This window comes from Danaus plexippus, chromosome 5, assembly GCF_018135715.1.
Source record: "Danaus plexippus chromosome 5, MEX_DaPlex, whole genome shotgun sequence".
Classification (NCBI taxonomy): Eukaryota; Metazoa; Arthropoda; class Insecta; order Lepidoptera; family Nymphalidae; genus Danaus; species Danaus plexippus.
Window position 1 is genome coordinate 8,348,768 of NC_083539.1, and position 23,462 is coordinate 8,372,229.

A 23,462-nucleotide genomic window follows, 5' to 3' on the forward strand; every position below is an offset into this window, starting at 1 on the left:
GTGTTAGTCTATTCATTTTTAGCTAAATGAAGCCATTTCTTCGAATAACCGTACATTAAAATCGTAAACGAATACGCGATTATATCTTATATAAATACGTCAAAATAGAAAACTGAGAAAATATATCACACGCTACGCTTAACTTACCGCGGCAACTAATTGCTGTGTATTAAACGAATGCAATCCACCTTTGTGAATCTGCGACACGATTTAGTATTATGCAAATGAAAAATTTACATGTTAATGTATTTACAATTATTGTTTAAATGTAATGTTACATATAATACATAATAGTTAATAGTTACATTTAAAGCGAGCATGTTGCATTCATTCCTATCTAGCACTTTCCTGTGAAGCTGCGGATCGGCGTATTGATCGCGTTTTCAAAGATGTTGGAATTCTTAATGAGTTTATAGATGCAGAAGAAGTGGTAAGACATAGGAGATTTTTGATTTTCATAAGCACTAAAATGGCGCACCCTAATTCATAAATAGTCGCCAGCATTGCAAAAATTTGATCACAATGCATGCATGCATTCCAAATGCCTCTCCCACATCAGAGTATTTAGTAAGATGGGGTAAAATAGCAAAAAAAAACTGGCTATATCTGTGGGGAGGCAGTTGGAACTGCTAAACATTTGCTGGTGGCCCGGTGGGTTGTAAGGTACCCCTGGATAGCGGTCAATACTCGCGCCATCACGATACGGTTCTAGTTATCATGTCTGAAGCGTCAGTCTTTCGGTAGCCAAAGGGAAAGCACTAGAGCTATAAAACCAAACGTCAAGCATTAATCTATCCTTAAAGCGGCTCCGGATTCAAATATAATGATGGATACGTATGAAAACAATACGAAATCCCAGAGGATATTTGTGTATCGGCCTCCAAACTGGATATTTTTATGTATTATCGAATTTTAAAGGGCGTTGTGATAATAGAGCTTACTTTTCCTTGGGAAACCATCATCCCAAAGACCATGCCATCAAGGTGAAGAAGTATTACGAGCTTATTAACGAACTCATTAAGAATAGGTTCGCCGTAAGTTTGTACGTGGTAGAAGTAGAAGGGAGAGGTATAACAGCCAAATCTTACTTCAACTTACAAGCTACTAAATATTGGTCCTCTCCAGAAATAACGTCAATTCGTTCTTGGAACGTACTTCGAAAGCAGCTCTAGTAGGTTCTTTTCCAATTTGGTCAGGTAGGGAGAGGAGCTTAGACGGTGGAGGTGAGCGTAAAACGGACGGTAGATATGGGCCCCTTAAATCTACACCTAGGTCGTAAGTTCCAGGCACTGTTGAAGTTCCTCTCCCTGCAACACAATGGTCCCGGCATCCGCGCCGTGAATCCATAGAATGCTAAGAAATTTCGTCTCATATGGCAAGAGAAGTTAAGGTACTTGGTTAGTAATAGTGCTTACTCCCCATAACAACAATATATGTGTTTGTCTGATCTACTCTACAAAGCATTGCTGAGGTCTATACAAATTATATCCTCCGATTTATAATCATCAACAGGTTAGTGCCAAGTTGTAGAATTGCTTTACGCAAAATCATGCATTTCTTGTAAAATATTTAATTTAAATTGCGACACAATAAAGCCAACGACGGAATTTAAATACTTTATGAACCACTAACAGTAATTTTGCTCTAATATTCATTTTGTTTAATATTTGTGGAAATGTATTAGTATATTACATTTTTAAAAATAAGTAGGTATGAGTAATGAGTATTGACGTAGGAGTCATTGAAAATATACAATTGTGGTCAATAGAAAATATTACATCTAGAAATACTATAATAGGTGTTCGCTAATAATAAGATGTATCGAAGCTGGTTTGTATATTTTATATACAGATACAAATAGTTAGAAAAATATATTTAAACCGCCTGTAAAAATAAATTAGCAAAATGTAAAATGTATATATTGCTATATTTTTCTCAAAGAGCAAAATAAACTTACGATAAAATAAACATTCTAATCAGTATAATAATACAAATTATCTTTATTAGGTAATTAATAGTATCTTTATGTTGTACTTATTTTATAACTATAAAAGAATTTCTTATCTGAACAGTATATTAAATGCGTGGACAAGTTGAAAATTGATTACGTTATACTTAAAAAAAAAAATAACTAGGAAATATTTTTCCTTTCTTTTTGTGTATTCATGATGAAATACACCTCTCCACAGTCAAAGATTGTATCGTCACAGTACAAGAGAGGTTCGTTTCTTATTCAATAAGCTACGAGTATCTTAGTTCTGTAACAGGATAATATTTATGAATGAAAAACTCCTAACTATCCGTATGTAGTGAGATGATACCAACTTTCACTAAGAATACTATAAATCTAAAGTAACGGTCTAAAGGTAACGGTGTCATGTGATAGGGACCTCCAACTTCCTACGATAGCTACACATTTTTGACGATCTCAAAGAGATTTTTTGAGACCGCGACGGTACATTCCAATCCGTTAATAGTCAAAGGGTGTGACTATTCCCCATCTCCCAACTCCCCGATAGGTAAAAGGCGTCCTAAAGATGTCATCATAGATCCTAACGATAAAATAGCAACCGACAATACAAACACAAATACACCCACTACACAAAATTACCATACCAACATACACCGCTTTCGCCGGCGAAGACGAGGTCCCGTGTCTTACACGTAGCTCCGGCGTTCTGCCGTCGGGGGACGTCATAAAATTTCATCATCCGATGCCATCCTCCCCTTCCACGACGTCCAAAGCCGAGGTCCGGCCTTTTAGAGGCAACCTTGGGACGGGTGTACCCCTCGGAAACTTCAGGCCCGAATTCAACAGGTAGGTTCCATCGGGCCACCCACCCCTCGCGGTAACGCTGTCAAAGCCATTAGGGTAAATAAAAACAAAAAAACGGTCAGTGAACACTCTATGTAAATTTAGTTTCGACGAACATACTTCCAAATCATCAAAGACCGATGAACATTATTTTTTAAGTATTTTTTTTATTTTTTATTGAACCTTATTTATCGCACAAGCAATGAAATAAAATAACAAATATGTAGTTATTTAATTTTGCAATTCATATTCATCTAATGTACGCTATACACATTTATTTATATTTGTAATTTATTTCACAAAGATTTTTTTTCCTATAAAATTACGACGTTGAAATAATTGATGGAAATCGATTAAAAAATATTTAATGAAATGTTTTTAATTTGAAAAACATCAACACTATGAATTATACGATGAATTATGTGATAAATAATACGATGAATTATGTGATGAAGTCTCATGTTCCAAGCTTCTAGTACGTATATATAAATAGATGTCATTGTATATTGTGTTTGAATTTAAAATCATATATAAGGAGACATTTTCTTGTAAATTATATCTATGACATTTATCATGGCTGTATCTGCTCGGATGAAATAAATAAATAGGACATCTCTCATATATGTTTTTGTTGGTTAAATTTTTTTTGTTGCTATACGAAGCTCTGTCTCGACTCCAACAAGCTATGAAGTCGACAAGAAATATTAAAATTCAACAATAAATGTACAACAGAATATAACAGTATTAAGTACAACTTAATAATAACTTCCTTGTTCCTAATTAGTTAAATGGCTATAGAATTGTCATCGCGTACATCCGGAATTAGTTGATTGATGGATTACCTTAAAGACGCCGCTAAGGATGTTGGCCGAGGAAATGAGAATGCGGGGCGAGTGTTTCAAAATATTAGGAATTTTTAAGATGCTGCTAAGAGCGTAGATGAAGGAACATTCCTATCTGAAAGAAGAAAACTTACGAATGCTGATCATTTCAGTATTGAATATAAACAAAACCATACATCGTGTTAAATGTATGCAGGGTTGGGTCTAAATATATGTATCTACCTTAACATATAAATATACATAATTCTGTCGGTCTGTTTATTCAACTGCTTGTGAATTTTCATTCGAGTTATTTAGACGGCCAATAGTTTTGCAGTTTTACTCGCGTCTACGAGTATTTCGACATTTTTCTTTTAAATTTAAAAAAGTAATTCAATAAAAATTTATTCGTTTAGCAAAGTCAATAATTAAATAGCTAAAATATGGACACTGAAATATCTTAAAACTTAAAAGATAAAAAAAATACATTTTCATAGGTCATTTAAAATATCTATAACAGAACAAACAAAATGAAAAAACCAAATATCAATGTTAAGTCTGCCATTAAACTAAAACAATGTTACTATAAAATTGCATAGCAAAGTAACATTGTTTATATTATTATCGACAACCCTGTTACGGTACCGTATTTGAAACGTATGAAAAATTTAACAAACGTCGCAATGGCAACACAGTGTTGATAAAATATCATGTAGTTAGCGACGTTGCTAGGTCCAAATAACGAAATCCTGACCGTGTGAACCAGAAGATTACTGATGTCTGATACCACACAAGAAATGAGATGGCATTGCTATCCTAACGCCAGGGCAATCATGTCTGAGGTATCGCTTATAACTTTTCATTATATAGTTCTTATTATGAAATTCTTATAAGTTTCGTAGTTTTCCTAGAACCTCCGGCGGCTGTGAAACACCCTGTATAAGAAGCAAGGCTCAACTGTTGTTATTTCTTTGTTCCTTGGCGTTTTTCTGATCACAAATTATAAATATTTCCTTACCTACTTATGAAACACAAATACGCTAACACAAATGAATTGATTCCAATACTAACAATTTCTATGATCAAAATTTATTTTATTCCTCTGTTCTTAAGTATTTTTATATTTTTCTGGATAACATCCAAAATGCAGCGTGTGATAGCTTCACGTCATATCGTTCGATTTTTTTTAAATATCGATTTTAAGACTACGGAAATAACTAAAAGTATATACAATACATGTTTTGGTAATTTTATGACGTCTGATTGAAAACTACGATTTAGAAAAAGTAGCTTCGTATATCTACAAGTGTATCAAATAAGAAGATAATTTATTAATAGTAACTTTATCAGTTATGGAACAGTTGAACTAATATTTGATTTTATAATCAATGTTACAAAAGTGACCCTAACCCGTATAATATTAACCTTCGTATTATCTTGCAATGACTGTTAATATACATATATATATAATATAATATATATATTTAGGTTCGGAAGAATAAGTAACTTAAAAAGAAACTAATTTCAAACAAAACTATTTAATAATTGTTACAAATTAATGAAGTAACTAAAGTAATAGGTTTCTTAATACAAAATGGTTGTTGATATCTCACATGTGTAATAAAAACTAGGAAATGTCTCACGTTGCCGAAATTACAGAGCTCCGAGTGCTCCGACGGTTCGCGAGGAATGCCATGTTTCGATGCAAGACTACAGATGTTTTGATCTTTTTAAGAACCTTTCTAAGAATAATTAATTAGTGGCCAGTGAGTACTTTAACAAATCAAAAAGGAGGTTGCTTATAATATAAATATAATAAGGAAATATATATAAGGAATTTCATGCAAAATATGTCAAAATTTCTAATTATTGAACTAAATTTTAATAAGTAATTTTTTGTTAATAACAATTTTTTTATACCCACATATAACAGGATGTCACCAATACAAGGTAATCATGCAAATTTTATCTTTTTTCAATACTTTTTCCGTCATGTAATTTGTTTAATTAATTTATTGATGAAATAAAATTCCAATTATGTATCGGAGCACTTATTTTTGCATATTTTTTTTTACACGAATAATAATATGAACCAGTCGTACCTAAGTCGATAAAAACACAAATTTCTTTACAATTGTTTTAATTTTATTTTAAAACCAAAAACTTACAATTCTAAGAAGTGAGGGTAAAATTAAATATTCTTTCTAAGCAGCGATTTCGTATAAACACCGAATTATGTCCCTTCTAATTATTTTATAAGTGTGTATATTTTGAGTAATTCCTAATTATTTTTTTTGTCTATTGACCGTTGACGAATGGCATTTCAGTAGTAGTTTTCTGTCATATGACCTGATTCTTTAAAAACGACACCGACTACAGAAAAACAAGTACAGGGACAACACAAAAATTATCAAACATTTATTTCCTTTTGAGAATTCAGATTTATGAAAAGGAGAATATTCTTTGTATAGAATTAAATCTGTGTTCAAAATGACTTATGTTTTTACTCTAATATGATACAGTCTTAAATTTTAATGCTTTAAATAGGTAAAATAATGAGTAATAATTTTTTTCAGGTTATTTTAATGATTTAAGAATTACTCTTTATTTCGAGATAACACGAAAGATTTCACTTTGCAACGAGCGCAGAAAATTTAAGATTATAAGTAATATTTAACAAGTGACGACGGTTTTTTTTTTTATTTAGAACCAAAATTCTCGAAAATACATACTTTTATTCAGATACATTATTTTGAGTCGAGTTCAGTAAAAGATTTATTAACGTAAGGTTATAAATAACGACACTATTAATTCAAATACATAACACGATTACGTAAAATTAGGTTATCTATTGTGTCATGATCATAGTTGTAACATATAGCGATATTATGTTTACTCTAACTATTCAAGATTACCGTCAGAACATTTTGCTTATACAATCCCTTTTCGTGTAATTACGTTTGACAGGTCGCATTAGATTCAATTTACTCTCATATCTTGGTGTAAATGAGTGAATAGATCTGTGTTATAAGTATTTTTAGTTTGTTGGTATAACTATATCTTATAAAACATATATTATGTAATGTTTTTATGCTCGCATGACAAGAGAACTATTGGCTTGATCACTATGACTCGTTTGAAGTTCAAAGTGTTAGAAAGTTATCTTTAAAACAGCGCAGACGAAGCTGAGTTATCGTTTAAAACTCGATGATAGGAATACATAATTTGTAATTAAATTTAAAAGGCCGATTGAAGAAAATTAAAAAAAAAATATGAAAGAAAGCGTTTCTCTAATTGTTTTTCCTGTTGAATTGACATAAAGACCATCGTCAAATAATCATTGACCTGAATAAAAAAATTAATTCTCAAAGGTTTTGATTACAATTAAATCAAATCGTTTATAAAATATAAGTATTTCCTCATATTTATGTTTAATGAAAATCACTCTAATGGGATCACAGCCTTATCGGGCTCGTGGTCTTTCCACGGTTTTTCAGTATTTATTTGTATAAATGAAATTTAAACATCTCTTAACTCATATATATATTTTTTGAGTGTGCCATAACGACTGTGTGTAATAAAAAAATACTTTTATCTACCTTAAACCCATATTATGTTATTTCCACACGAAGGTACTGGTTCTACGAGGCCAGAGGAAGAATATTTTTGTAATTAAACTAATCGATGCTCTTAGATAGCATTAATAAAACATTATCAGAGTAAATGGAAACGATCATGGTGTTTTTTTCATGATTATAATTGCAGAGAGTTTGGTCATCTGGAACTTGCTGACCGGCTTGGAAGGCATGGGATTTTAGGATTTGTGCATAAAGTATGTATGTGATGAAGAACAGAAGATGAGGGATGGTCCTCTGAGGAACGGCTAGAGATTTATACGTGAGGCCGATGATGAGTAAGATGAGATCATATGGAACGAACGGATTTGGCCATCCTGTGACAGCTTTTGAGGATTTCAAGAATGTGTGTAAATTCAAAGATACGTTTCAATGGTTCGTGACGAAATAAGAGTCTTAAAAAACAACAAAGATTTTTTTTTACAAAATTTTTTCTCAATAGGACAACGAATTAAAAAAAATCATATCGTGTGTTGTAATAAATATATATGTGTTACTAATATTATTGTGTTTTACTGTTTGTGTTTGTCAATTGTACTGGAATTTTGGATGATTTTTTTTGGACGATTTTGGAAGCAATGTTTTTATTTGCAAAAAAATTTTATTAAGAAACTTTAAATGAATAGTGTCATTGTGTTGGTTCAAACCAAAATCAACAAGGTATAAAAATTTGGACAGTTTCGCCGAATGCATCTTTAGGATAGGTTCGTGTTGGAATTTACTTGGACAAAAACTGGTTTTACTCTGTTAAAAACTTTTAATCTTTCGGATTTACTTGATTTTTGCATTGAATACTTTGTGAGTCTGGTTTATATGCTCAAATTTTGAAATAGATTATGTGACTATTTGTTCAAATTTCGTGTAAATAATTATAGATAAGGATAAAATTGTATGCTACTCCAAAAGACAGAAATGTTCCTATCAACTGCTTAAATTATTTATATTTTTGGTTTGTTATTTCTGGGACGATGTCTAACGTTTTATCCAAATTAATATCATATATATATATATTTCCTTGGTATTAATTTCGATAAGACCCTATGAAAACAAACATTAGGATCAAAATTCTCTGAAAAGCTATATATACACTATATGACGTTAGGTAGTGTACATTTATATTTGTAGTAATAATAATATTTTCAGTAAATGTTTTCATTAATTTTAAAGTATTGTTTGATATAAAAAATAAGAAAAATTATATAACCACATTAGTTTTTTTTTTATAAATTACGTTCTTAATCATGAAACAAAGTTGGAAATAAATTTAAAAGAAACTTTAAAATATAAAAAAATAAGTTAATAGGTTCAATTGATTGAAAACGAGTCGTCATTTTTAAAACTGAATTCTGATAATGCCAAAGAAATTATTTGAAAGAAATATATAAAACATTTTAGTCCTTAGCGTTATATCATGAACAACAAATGGGTCAGACAGCTCACAGCGTATTAGATATGTTTCGATCTATTTTAGTACTTTCTGCGTGGTAATAGAGTCGGTTATCGTGCGAGGAGTGAATTTTTTTTATCACTCGCTGAATTGCAATGGGTACAGCCGTAGTTATAATTAGGTAGTCCGTTTCTTAAACCCGTCGAGCGCGGACGGTCGAGGGTTCAAATTACTTAACGTATAAATTTATTGAATTATATATTTATGTGAAATATTTTTTTTATAAATTATAAAAAAAATACAATGATAAATATTGCAAACAGTTAACATACGAACGTTATTGAAATTTAATATGGATAATAGTGATAACAGCTCGTCGGAGAGGAGCCTGGAGAGGTTGACAGAAATAAAAGCATTCATTGAGGCTAGTAAGAAAACTAATGAAAAAGCCGAAGAGCTTCAGGTCGATGCTGATAAAAGCCTGTCAAAGCTTAACGAAGTCGTCTTTGACGATGCTTTCGAATTAACCGGTAAGTAACTAATTTGATTGCTTAAAAAGAAGCATAGCTTTTGATAGTGAAAAAACATATATAACCTTAATCATTGATTTATCGCTGAAAGTGAGGCTTTATCCCGCAATCCGTCTTTCTTCTCGTGGGCACAGCTTACAGAATTCCAGAATTTCTCGGTTCAAATACATTCTGTAGATGTTAAGGTTGTGAAAAGAATTTAGAATCAATCTGTGTCAAATTAAATTTGGCAACCACGGTTATAGGTTGCTTGTATTAACTCTGGTTCATTGCACCCTACTGAACTCAGTCTGGCATTACACGGTTGAAAATTAAAAAGCCTTAATATTTTTTCATATAATTTGTCATAACGAACCTAAATTTATGAATATTTAAAGTGTTAAAGTATTTCATTATATTACTTATTCTATTATTCAGTTTTATTCGACTTAAACTAGCATTTTATACGCTTGATTTTGTAATTATTTTTAAAACTTTATATGTAATTAATTTAATTAAGTTTTAATCTGTGAGTTAAACACAGACAAGCGGGTCAAGTTGTTACAGTTTACTGGATAAAGTTTAGTAAGTAATTGATATTTTAGTAAGTAATTTGGATGATTAATTAATTTGCAAGACTTACACTGAACGACAAACATACATATATACATACATTGACATTATATACGAATTTAGAGCAACTTGAATGACCGTAGTTTTAGCTTTCGTTGATCTAGATTGGAATAATCTCGCAGATTGACTTTTTCACTCCTACGCAAAGGTTAGCAGAATTTAGACTGGTTTTTAATGTCCGTTGTAATCAGCAAGCCATCATATTATAAAAGACAATAGTTTCTTCTTATGTTTACCCTCAGTGTACATCATACTAAACACGGAACGTTGAGTTTTACATTTTTATATCTTCACACGTAGTTTCAACGTAGGCTATTGAATGGAAAACGGGAAACGATACGTATGTAGTGTGAAAATAAAAACTTGTGCTAAACTTACTCGTAGAAGGCGAGTTAGAAACAAAAAATTAACAACCTCCCACTAATGCCGTGCAATATATTGAAGTATTTAAATTTGTATGCAACGGTATCTTTATCAAAAACTACAAATTATATTAGAAAAGCTTTTGAAATAGTAAAACGAAGTAAGACTACTTTATTTCACAATATAAGAACATTTTGTTGCAACAATCGACCTTCTAAAATAATTTTTATGCAGCAAAGTAATTAATTCATATAAAATTAGGTTATTTTATACAACATACAATTATTCTTCAAACTGGAACGACTTCACCTGGAGAGCACGTGTTCACGTTTGTTTAAAATGTGTTCGGTGTCTTTATAAGATTAACTACATAACTATCAGCTACACGTTAAAAAATATTATCCAACTGCCCTACATCACAAGTATTGTATCAAACATGTGAAGACGAAAGACAAGAAGACGTTTAAAAGAAAAATAAAAAGAGTTTAAATTATAATTATTACAACAAAACATCACAGCCCCTAGTACGAGTGTTGTTTAACGATAAGAAACGCAGTCTTAGAATTCGGTCTGCGCTATCCAGTACTATAAGTTTCGTGGTTTCTTCCACCCCGACCTTCAGACAGGCTAACAGACATTAGTGAGTGTCAACCGGGCTATTGATAAATTCGTGTATCTAAAACATTTTAATTTTAAACACATTCATTATCATTCGACACATTGCTGTAATATTATCGTCTTATTTTATAATATATATAATTAATTACAATCATAAATTAAATAATTTTTACGGACGAAATACGATTTTCATAATATTAATTTACTAACCAAACTAATATGTCTTTAATTACATTTTCCAAACCGAATAGTTGTTGAGACAATCTTGATCTTCTGTAATCTTGACAATCTTCCCTTGTCAATGGTAAATGAGTCCTATATATATATATATATATATATATAAATATTATATACCGATGGAGATAAAATATTTTTTGTGGCTTAATTTTTTAATTTATTTATCATTTAGATTTTTATGTCCTTGTTCTAGTCCTGTTTAAAGGAAAGCGATGGTTAATAAGTGATAAGACGTCTTTGTTTTTTGAAGAGCTGATAAACAAATGAGATTTAAGACTTTCGCGAGTATTCATTTAAATAGAACTAATGTTTATTACTGGGCGTTTTTTTTTTATTATTTTAAACTACATAATCTCGACGTTTCGGTTACTTTGCTGTAACCGTGATCACACCACATCACATCACAGGCAGACATGATGAAAAAAATAATTATAAATATAAAGATATTTAGTTTAGAGATCTTTAAAGAGAGATCTTAAAATTTTGTATGATGTAAGTAGCCGAAAACTAACACGCAGGGAGGGTTGGCAAAAACCCCCCATTCATAGAATGTTGTGCGGTTCCCCCCTTTTTCTACTGTGTAATGTACTCGTATAATAACATATGAACCCAGCTCCGTTTACTCTGTGTCAAAAATAATTAAAAAATAATAATCAGACAATTCAGTTTTAAGATGAGGTCATACAGTTACAAGGTTTTTGCGATATCGGTTGACGAACTCTTACGAATTATGAATGAAATTACTAGATTACTGTGTACATGTGTACAGGCCCTTATTACACCTTACATTAAAACGTCACGTGCAAACATTAATTCAGACTTTATAATCTAGATAAACATATGTTTTATCATCTGTAACCCGAATAAAAATGATAATAAATTTATTTAATTAATACGGAACGAAAGATTTACAAAATCCATCTTATTTAGTTTTTTTAGTACAAATGCGTATTTTTATATCGATAAATAGGTCTGATGAGACGTTATCTCAGTGTTTTTATTTTCAACTTGTATGAGACATTCCAGTTTGAGAAGAATTTTGATAGTGTGATCAAATATATAACCTGAACTATTATCTGACATCTCATTTGTCTGATTCCTTGATTAACATATAATTATAATTTAAATTAAATTAATCTCGACTTATTTAGAATTAAATATTTTATCAAGCTGTACTATAATAAATATAACGCTAGTGAATAAAAAATAAATCAATATGAATGTCGGTCTTGTTTATTTTTCTTTAAGTATAACGACCCGTTACTCGCGACCGATAAAAACGACTTTATTAGAAGCGATTGTCGCTTGATATATTACAATTCCTGGCGATTGTATGATGTTTATTTTAATATAATTATAGGATATTATAAAGCAATATCAATATCATTTTATATATCTTCTTTGTTATAAGCTCGATTTTATTGTTATTACCCTAATCATGTGTTTACCATTATCTACAATTTTCCAGGTCACGGCAAGTTTAATCACATAGTGCTGATGACCTGCGGTCTTATTATGCTGAACGTGTCCATGGAGTCCGTCGGCATGAGCTACGTGATCACGGCAGCTGAGTGCGAGCTTGGTTTAACGTCCGAGCACAAGGGCCTGATCAATGCGGCAGCTTTCATTGGTGGGTGTAGCTTAGTATGTCCGGGGTTTGTGCTGTGACCAAATGTTACAAACGTTTTTAGACAGCACTCAAGAGCTCAGAGTCCAGACGAAAATATATTATAGGGTCAATTAAATTTTAGAAGTAATTTTTTTATTAACCATTATATTATATCTTTGAAACAAATAAGGTTACAATGTTACAATACCTTTATCAATACAACCTTAATGATTGCGAGGAATTGGATGCCATTTTGGGCTAAAATTTCATTGTAAAATACGTTTACAATACCATGAAGCCGTAAAAATTACAGCGTGTTTTATTACGTACGTTACGTTAAGTTCTGAGTAACCTTACACCTGATAGTAACAGTGATCACAACAAATAGAATTAATTGTATTATTTTAAAACCATTAGCTTCAATTTCTTGACATAATCCATCTATTTACAACAGGGGAATGACAGCTTTTACTGTCTGTTACTATAATTTTGAATTCTTTAATTACTATCAAAATTATTTATTTTTTCGCCTATCACAATATTATATATATCGAAAATAATTTACAAATGATTAATTAAAGTTTTAACATACTAATTTAGAGGATTTTTAATAAATTAAATAGAAGATTTTTAATAAATAAGACTATAATTCTAGCCATTCCTGTATGTCAGGACTATAATCCTAGCCATTTCTCTATGTCAGGACTATAATTCTAGCCATTTCTGTATGTCAGGACTATAATTCTAGCCATTTCCGTATGTCAGGTATAATAAGCACGTCGTTCCTGTGGGGCTACCTCGGGGATCGTTGTGGAAGGCGCGCTGTTATGTTGCCAGCTATGGTTGCTTCAGCTGTCTTCTCGATAGCTTCCTCGTTTTCCACCAACGTCTGGATGCTGCTAGTTTTGAGATTCTTCACTGGATGCCTGTCAGTATGACATTGAATATATTCACCTAGATTATTAAACGCATTCACACTATCGCTTGTACTAAACTTATCTCGTGCAAGAACAAAACTTGTATTACATTGCAGTTTGTATCGAACCTAATCTCCTGGATACCTTTAAGCAATATGTGACCTTAAATTAATGTACTTACGTACCCATTTAGAGTGTCAGCCTCCAGCGCGACCGTGTATGCGTATCTCGGTGAGATGCACACGGGTTCCCGGCGTGCGGCCGCGATCGCTTGGGGTTCAGCCTTCATATCTTTCTCCTTTATGATATTGCCAGGTAAACATTTTTAAATATTCCAATTTTTACACCACGTAGATCTTTTTATTTATTTCTCTACACAATCGATTTCCATGAAGTTAAAATATATCAATTTTCATTTGATCTTCTTTGTTTAAAAGATTAAAATTTAATATTTAATTAAATTTAAATTTTCTTTCATCATCGTATTTATGTATCATCTGGAAATATTCAATTCTATTTAAAATAATCAGTCTAGTACCGCGGTTATCCTTAAGAAAAAGTTCCTAGGAAAAGGTTCTCTTCAGAACTCTTTAGATAGTTACAACTTAAATTAAATACACCAAGTACAATAAATTACCATTTAGATAATCTTTATCCGAAAATAAAGATCAGAGGTGAGTATTTATTATCTTAACATAATTATAATTTAATGTTTACACTTAATTTTACATTTAATCTCGTAGTATTTTCATTGTTGTACAATTTTAATGATCTTTGATAGATAATTTCATTGAACCGGAACATTTAAAACATGTTAAAGTGAATAAAACGGTTAAATAAATAAATAAACACGCCAATTTAATGTGTTTCAACTATTGACCTTTTACGTTTCTTTTAATTCTTAATATACATACATTACAGCGTATATTTTTAATGAAACTAAGTTTTTCGGATACTAGGCGTTTGTATTTTTATAACCCCGTCAACCCGACGTTTCGGTTCCTTTACAGCGACCGTGATCATGGACAAACGAGACGGATGTGTCTCGTAATGTATAATTTTTTATTTTGCCACAAATAATCTCTATTTATAATAAACCTTTTTTCGAGTTATTTACGTGTAATACTTTGTAATGTACATAAGGCAAGCTGTATATCCATACATACAGCTGATGATAAAACAATAGAATATACATACATACATATACCAAAGAGATAAAAAATCTAGCTTCATATAAAACTATTATAATAATTTACTTAAAGTAAGGTTCTATATAAAAAAAAACATTTTAAGTAGTTAATATAACAAACCTTTATAATCCTAATATTCTTATAAATTTACTCCAAAGTATTACCCAATGCGGAAACTTTTGTTATAGTGAACTGGTGTACACAATATCAAGTTCAATCCTGAGTAGTGATTCTCTAACTAATTGGCTCAGTCTACTTACGCACCCTTATTAATAGGGCAATGTCACAACCTGAGCCGTTCAGCGTTTAGTTGACATTCACTCATACTTTGTTTACGAGAAATACATCATACGATCATTATTTTATTATCATAAATATTTAGGATGTTTTATTTTTATGTGAAACTAATCTTTTCGGATACTAAGCGTTTTTTATTATTTTATATCTACATAGCCGACGCGACGTTTCGGCTCCCTTAAAACAACCGTGATCACGGGCAGACCTACTTACAAAATAGTACTATCCCAAAAGCTTAATTTCATTTGAACGAGTACTCGCTAAAATCTTTAATGTCATTATATTATTTCCATACTACTAAACAACTCAATGAGGTTTAAGAATTCAATATAAATATATAATAATATATACAATCCAGTCTAGGTGTAAACTAGATTTTTGGTCAGCTTCGTGTTCAAGTAAATCTTATCTATTTAGTGCGTTATTTGATCGCGACCTTGCTGTGTAACCCATTTATTTATATGTCAAAGTTATTCTACATGTGTACATATATACTGTATGTATGTTTTTGTATGTCAAATATCGAACTTCGGTGTTTTGTTCTGAGTCACGGCAACTGAATAAGGTTACTATATCTCGACATCATCATGTTTATTGTGTCAGAAATCAAAACATATATATTGATAAATTTTAACATTTGATTTTAGTTAAACGGTTTAATTTGTTATCACTAAACTAGAGATAATTTAAATAATATTTTATATTTATGGTATATTCGCGATAATGATATTATGTTATGTTAAGCTAAATATATTGTTTAATAGAAAAGTAGGTAATAGTTACTACGAATGTAAAGTAAATCTTAACGTTCGTTTCATTCACAGATATACAAAAATGAAAGTATTCAAGTAGATTTATGATAAAACGGCAAACGGTTCGTATGTAGTGTGACGATCCAAACTTGGGCTAAGGATACTGACCTAATTTAGTATCCTTAGTACGAATTTCATTTCCCCACACGAACAGTACAAATATGTATTATGTTTTATTAATGAAACTTGGAAAGGAACGGTATTAAACAGACGTGTTTTATTTAAAACATTCATGGCAGGTCAATTCAACTATTAAGTAAAGAGGTTATTCTTATTATACATTTTATTAATAATATTTCGTGTAAAACAGCCATGGTTATATATTGTGAATCGCATAATATTAATCTTGAGAACCACACACATAAAATGCTGATGAGTGTAAAATATTTATGCTTACCTCAAGTCTCTTATCGCACTACACACGATGCGTTTCCCGTCTCTAATTCAACCTACTGTATTTAGTTAAAACTTTATCATTTGACAGTCGTCAGTTATTCAATCGTTATATAAAAACGCGAACAAACACGTTTGAGTTTTTTATTAATATTTTTTTTTTATCAAAATATCGTGTTTATGACCTAAATTAATATTTTTTCTACAAAATACGATCTAAAGTCATACAATCTAATGACTCAAGATTATTTTTGTATTTAATGAAATTTATATTTTATTTCGTTTCTCGAAATTTATTGTATTTTTGATCCAATCTAAATATATCTTCTAAAACTGTGAAATAAAAAGTAAAGATAAGTTTTAGAACCAATTCCTCGTTCTATAGCAATGTTCCAGCAGTGTCTCATACGATTTATAAATGCTTCACGTTTAATAACCAAGGCCTAATGGCCTCGTAATCGCTAAAGAGATTTCATTAAGCCAAAATGGTATTAAGTTAATTGTTTATTGAGCTTGTAAAATTAAAAAGCGGTAATTATAAATGTCTTACCGGCTTATCTCGAGAGAAATTCAATTGGGGCTTTAACAACCTCTCGGACTATTCAGGCTCATTTAAAGAACATGACGATCGTTTAAAAGAATTCTATGCATGCGTATTGGAAGCTGTTTTGCTGAGATTTAAGAAAAAAATCGAAACAAAATCAAATAACTTCAGTCCTTAATTTTTAAAGTGCCCCCAACTTATAAATTTTTATAATAAATTATTGTATTAGCAGGCCATAGGCCAAAAATCCCTTACGGCATTTTGGAAAAGGGATGACACTCGTTAACTGCTGGACCGATATTTAACAAACATAGTTACGAACTGTGTTTCAAATGAAAAGACCTGCAAGAATTAGTTCGACCCATTCGAGAGCTACGACGCCACAAACAGACACACAAAAAGAATACTTTTTCGGCACAGTTGACTATATTTGCTATTAACTTTTGATTTGTTCTTAATAAGTTGAATTAAGTTAGTAGTAGTTACATGAAAACGCCAGTCGGAGTACTCGCTACAACCAGTTTAAATTGTCATATTCCGTTATGACAAGTGATAAATTTAAATAAATCACATGGAAATAAATAATAAGAGAAAAAAAAAACAAAATAACAGAGGAGTTGTATTAATAAGCCAACAGTTTAACTTACTTCAATGTCGTAAAAGAAGAAAATAATAAAACATATATGTATATATTATATAGGTATATATACTTACATTTAACTCGTTAATAAACTGATTTCTTACTTATGTTACACATAGAAGTCTGACTGAGTATGTTTGCTAAATATAAGTAGCAAAGATTATCTGTTAAGACAATTTGTTTTTTAGTAAGTCGAGTAAATAGGAGAAGTTCCTATATTGTCTATCTATCTATGATTATTTTCTCTCTACATTCTCACACTAATTATCTAGTAATTGGTTTCGACATCATGTAGGTCACTTAAAACTTCCTATATTGATTTAAATGCGTATTTTATTATTTTTAAAAAACTACATACTCCCGACCTTTCGGTTACCTTGCAGCAACCGTGATCACGGGCTGACGAGATCCGTAATAAACTGACGCTTAGTAATCCGAAAATATTAGCTTCATTTAAACGAATAGTCGCGACAGTAAAGATCTCCATTCCAGAAGCAGGAGATGAAATCAGTAATGTTGTTCTAGGGTTGGCTTGGTTGATCATCCCTGGGAAATGGTCGTTTTCTCTACTCGGCTTCACGATGGTTCCGTGGCGGGTGTTCATATGGTCATGGTGTGCGCCGGGGCTGGCCGCAGCCCTGGCGTTACTCTGGCTCCCAGAGAGTCCACGATACATCCTTGCATCCAGCGGACCAGAGAAAGCGTTACCCATCCTTGCTAAGATGTTCGCGTACAACAAAAATTCTAAAATTTCAAATTATCCGGTACGTATTGTAACTTATTTATTAAATATACGGTTTATCTAATCTATTAGTTTGGTTCATCAACTCATTACTGCACATAGTCTGCGGAATTAGAGTATGCGGTAAAATCCAGCGATTATATTAAATTATATACAACTATATGTCAAGGTGGAGAGAATAGTAACGGGCAGCATAGAATCCTCGAAGTCGAGCGGGTTCGTGGGCGCTTTGAAGAACATCACCTTGCTATTCCGACCTCCCCTTCTGAGATGTGTCCTGATCTCACACACCCTTATGTTCGCTGTTTTTATGCTGTGAGTATTTAAGAACGATATCCAGAATAACAAGACGAAGGTTTATAATTGAAACTCGATTTAGTTTTTATATTACATTCCATAATGACTTTATTCGGTGCGTTTTTTACAGGTCCAGCGGTCTTTACGTCTGGGTTCCCGACATATTGAACAGCATGCTCCGTAGCACGAGCAGTGAGAGCATCACCATCTGTCAAGTCATAAAGGACAAGTTTGAAGCTGCCAAAAACGTCACAGTGAGTTACATAAACGGAATCCAAAAGAAAAGAATAAAATTACACACGATGAGACAGGAATGTCCAAAAATATCCAAATATATCTGTAGTTTTTGTATTTGTCCCAAAGCAATCAATGGTTATTATAATTTTTGTCATTAATATAAGTTCGTATATTGAATTTAAAAAAACTGCGCAAACATATATATATTTTCCTTCCATTTCTATCAAATTATCTTTCTTAATCTCGCAGCTTCTATCACAAGTGGGTTGTAAATCAGAAGTGGCGGTCCGCGTTTTTCCTATATCCATGGGTATGGGCGCTGTGTTCGCGGTCACTTACCTAGCCATTGGCGTGTTCATTGGCAAGGTTGGCAAGAAAACGTTGTACTGTAAGTGTTTCATTAACCTTAAAGGACAAAAAAACTAATAACAGGGTCACTTTTTTAGTTACACAGCTTAACAGAGTGTATTTATTTTATTTTACAAAAAAAAAGGAAATTTAAGTAAAGTGAGAGTTTTTTTTTCGATTCTACCGATTTTAAAGCAAAAATATTTAATTTAGACAATATTGAAACCATTTTTCTTGTTTAACAAATATGTAATTGGTTGTCAAATATTTATTAAAGAACCTACATACTAAGCAAATAATAATGTCCTACTGTCGATATAATTAAGGTCAGTCAGGTTACTTTAGCATATTGTGTTAATATTTTTTGTTGTTATAAGTGATATTTTACGATTCTATCAAAATTGATTGTTAAATTTGACTAATTTGTATGACCACAGCGTGTATAATGGTGGTGTGTGGTGTTGCAACTGTGGGTGCAGCGTTCGTACCACAGGGCGGTGCTGCCACGGCGTTGCTGATCCTGGCTCTGTGTTCTGGATGTGCTGCTTCAATACTCGCTGCTATAGCTGTAGATGTGTTCCCGACGTGCTTACGGTGAGCACCCAGTACTGCACCCCTACCACGTTTTTTGTATAGTCAAACTAATTCCCAGTCATTCATTCATAATCTTACATGAAAACTAGCATTTAATTCCGTATGTCGTTTAACGAAACATTCGTATAATGAAGGTGCCAGTGTCGCCGTTCCGATCCGCAACATTCACGTAGCGAGGAATAGTTTGACTTACACAAACAAACATGCCAAGTTAATGTAATTATTAACGCACACAGACGCAACTAACATACCAAAGTAACTTGACAGAGTTGTTTGCACTATATCGTCGGTTCATTGACCCGTTGCGTATGACCTGAATGATTTAAATACATGCCGGCATGTTGAAACTATGATCTAAGTATTGACATTTTATATTTATGGTCTGTTGAATTAAACGTAAGTTTTTACGTTCTAACTTGTAGTTATAATCAATCAAACAATAGCTGTATTCACAATAAATGCTTAGTACAAGTAAGTATTTATACGCTTAGTCCCAGTTGCCATCATCATGCTAAATACGCAGCCTAAGAAGCTTTTATTTCATACATAACATATTTTCTTCATTATTTGCACTGTTTTTTTATGTTATGTTAAAAGTGGCTAACGAGCAGACGGCCTACTTGGTGAGCAGTAGTCACCTTCGCCCATGGACATCCGCAACATCTCTGTTGCGGATGCGTTGCCAACCTTGGTTTTTAGGAATAGGGAAGGGTGGGAATAAAGGAATGTCAGGAACAGGTGGGAATAGGGAAAGGGCAACCTGCTCTCTCACTCATCGGACTAATGCAGCCATTTAAGGCTACTTCACGCCGATCTTCTGTGAGAGGGTGGTACTTCCCCGGTCGAGCTAGCCCATGTTCGATTCTGTACACGACTACATCTAGACTCTACCACATACCAAATTTGAATAAGATACGGCAAAAGCTTCGTATGTAGTATAAACTGGTGTTAAGCCTACTGATGTTCATTACCTTATAATATTGAATTGGATTCACCAATTTCAATGTGTCTTTATTTTGAAATTATTATAAGTGAGCGGTCTATTATACGAACACTACAATTGCGGATTAAATAAGTTTATCCTATATAAATTAAAATTTGTATGTGAATATTACTAGGATTAACATATATAATCAGTTCTAAGACTTTCTTGAGTAATCATTTAAATAAAACCGTGATCACTGCTGTTGCAAAGTAACCGAAACGTCGAACTACATACGTAGTTAAATAATAATAAAAAACACGTAGTAAATACGAAAATATTAGTTTCATTTAAATTGTCATACAGTTGATCAAAATATTTAAAATGAGAAAAGTGTTACGGTATTTCAATAGACGCTAAAGACTCTCCGTATCTAGTTTACGCAGACCCTAGTGATACGGGTAACTGGTACTAACTGTCCGTCATGTTCTCCAGGGCTATGGCGATGTGTGTGATGTACATGGTCGGTCGTACTGGCGCTGCCGTGGGCTCCAATCTTCTGGGAGCAACCCTCAACCTGCATTGCGAACAGGCCTTCTGTATCTTTGGAGCCTTCACTGCTGGTGAGAGGACTTTTAGAAGTTTATTGAATTATGTCATGATAGAAGATTATCAGATAATTTTTGTTTAATTTTCAGTACCTTTAACCTTCCTTTCAACCAAATATTATATTAAATGATAGCCACGTTTTATTATAGATAAAAAGATGATTAATTAAAAATGTATATTTTTTGTGAATTTCTGGTAAATATTTAAGTGCTTTTGTGATTACAGGATCGACTCTACTTATTATATTCTGGCCAAAACCTGAAAAGGTTAGAGAGGAATTGGAGCAGCGAGGGCTGATCTACTGACCTGGTAGATGGCAGACGCCGGAACAATCTCAAAATAATTTAAACATTAACGAATAATTCCGCATGAGACTGATTAATGTTACAAGCGTGGAACAAATTTATTTTGTTAAAACACTCTTATATTATGAAATATATTAATAAGTTTATGTTGGTTATTTTTATTGAAAAACAAAAACATACCCTCCATTTACTAATTTTAACAGTAAATTGATCATTGACTACGGTAACTATGTGCTCCTGACTGTTGTAAGGGGACATTTAAAACAGATATTAACGTGTCGTTTTCAAACTTACATGAAAACTAGCCTTTGCGTCGAACTTCGTTCGCGTGGAATAATTACTTTCCTCAGTTTTCATTTTAGTTATCGCCTTTCCCATGTTCTATCGATTACATAACTATGGAAACAAATATATCAAAAATAAAAATATCTCTCTTATATTTATTTATTTAAACAGAAAGCCAACGTTGTATACAATTTTAGATCTTAGTCTTAATTAATACTAAATAATATAATCTATTACATGTGTTATTTGCACCTCACTTATAGGCTAACTCGACATTCGCCTGTACATGATATGTAGTAAAATAACATTCTTTGCATGTCCACTCACGAACAAAAAAATAAAAAAATAATAATCTAATAATGATCTTAAACAATAGCAAATGTAAAACAATTAAAAATAATAACTGATAAAAAACGAGGTACAAAGAAAGTAAAACAATTACAAGCACTGACTTAAGGAAAAAGTAATGAAAACCAAAAAAAGAAAAAGTGTGATCACGAATCATAGTCATAACGCAATTATAATACAGGGCCGATTATAAAATAGTAATAAAAAATAATGATAATACTAAGCCCAAAAAACAAGACAGTCTTCCGCAGTAAATTCCACAGAGACCTTACGTCTAGAATCACTGAGACTAACCTCAAGTAGTCAGATAGCCTTTTGCTAGTCTTTTGAAAGGTAACAGAGAATGCTTGAAAATATCTAACCCAGCTCCTTTAAATACGTTATTATAAGTTAGAATCATTCTGTTGATGGGAGCATTACGGCCGATGTCAGTCCTAGCAAACCTTTCCCTGAACGTATGTTTATTCCTTATGTGGCTCCTTGAGTTATATTTTGGTATCGCCAATCCAACTCTCTCTAACAAATTTGCACTATCAAGATCACCCTTCACAATTCTGTGAAGAAAACATAAATTTATAAATTTTCTACGATTACACAGGGAAGGCGTATGGTAAAGATTTAACATTTATTATAGTATCTCAGCTGTGTTCAGCGCCCCTTAGTGTACTCCACTGCGGTGACGTAATCTACGACAAACTTATTGTTTGCGGTTGGTACAGTACTCGGGTGTAGGGATTGAACCGCAAAATTTAATTTGTTTTTCATTGTGTATTCTTTTCCGGGATAAAGAATACCCAGTATGGTGCCCAGGATGTTGAAGTCTCATCGTAAACCAGCCAGTAGTTTTTAAGTGGTGCTCGTATAAACAGCCCTTCAACATTTTTTTATCACATTTTTGGGTTCGGTGTCAGTCTAGTAACACCCCCTGCTATTTATTTTTTTGATATTTTTAATGTGTAGAATTTCTACTTCTACAGATTTATTATAAGTATAGAAAGCTGGGCCCGCGACTTTCAGCGTGTAATTCCTTGTGAGTTATTAAGTTAATGTATTGGTAATATTATTTAGATCACGTTCGCATGAGGCTTAAGTAAAATAGGCATATATTTTAATAGGACGAAAATACTTCAGCGCAGGGCTTCCAGATAAACTATGTTGAAAGCTGACCCGTCCGGCACTTGAACATAAAGATTTCTAGAACTGCTAACGCGGGAAAGATCGTCATCTAACTGACCATGTGAGAAACAACAGACACCGAGACCTACTTCAGCAACACGAAGTCTGAGGTTGCCGTAAACTAATATTGTGACGATAGATGGCGCACTTAGGAGTGTTTTAGCATCGTGAAAAATACA

At 32.2% G+C, this 23,462-nt stretch overlaps 1 protein-coding gene across 1 annotated transcript; it reads left to right on the plus strand.

Annotated features, from left to right (window-relative positions):
- Positions 1-8,844: 8,844 nt before the first annotated feature.
- Positions 8,845-21,620, plus strand: LOC116769171 (synaptic vesicle glycoprotein 2B-like). Its single transcript, XM_032660198.2, has 11 exons — positions 8,845-9,188; positions 12,487-12,648; positions 13,393-13,555; positions 13,738-13,859; positions 17,946-18,184; positions 18,332-18,477; positions 18,590-18,713; positions 18,946-19,084; positions 19,482-19,638; positions 21,056-21,183; positions 21,395-21,620. Exons 1-11 carry the CDS (start codon positions 9,011-9,013, stop codon positions 21,472-21,474), a joined length of 1,638 nt encoding a protein of 545 aa, XP_032516089.2. The 5' UTR covers positions 8,845-9,010; the 3' UTR covers positions 21,475-21,620.
- Positions 21,621-23,462: the final 1,842 nt, after the last annotated feature.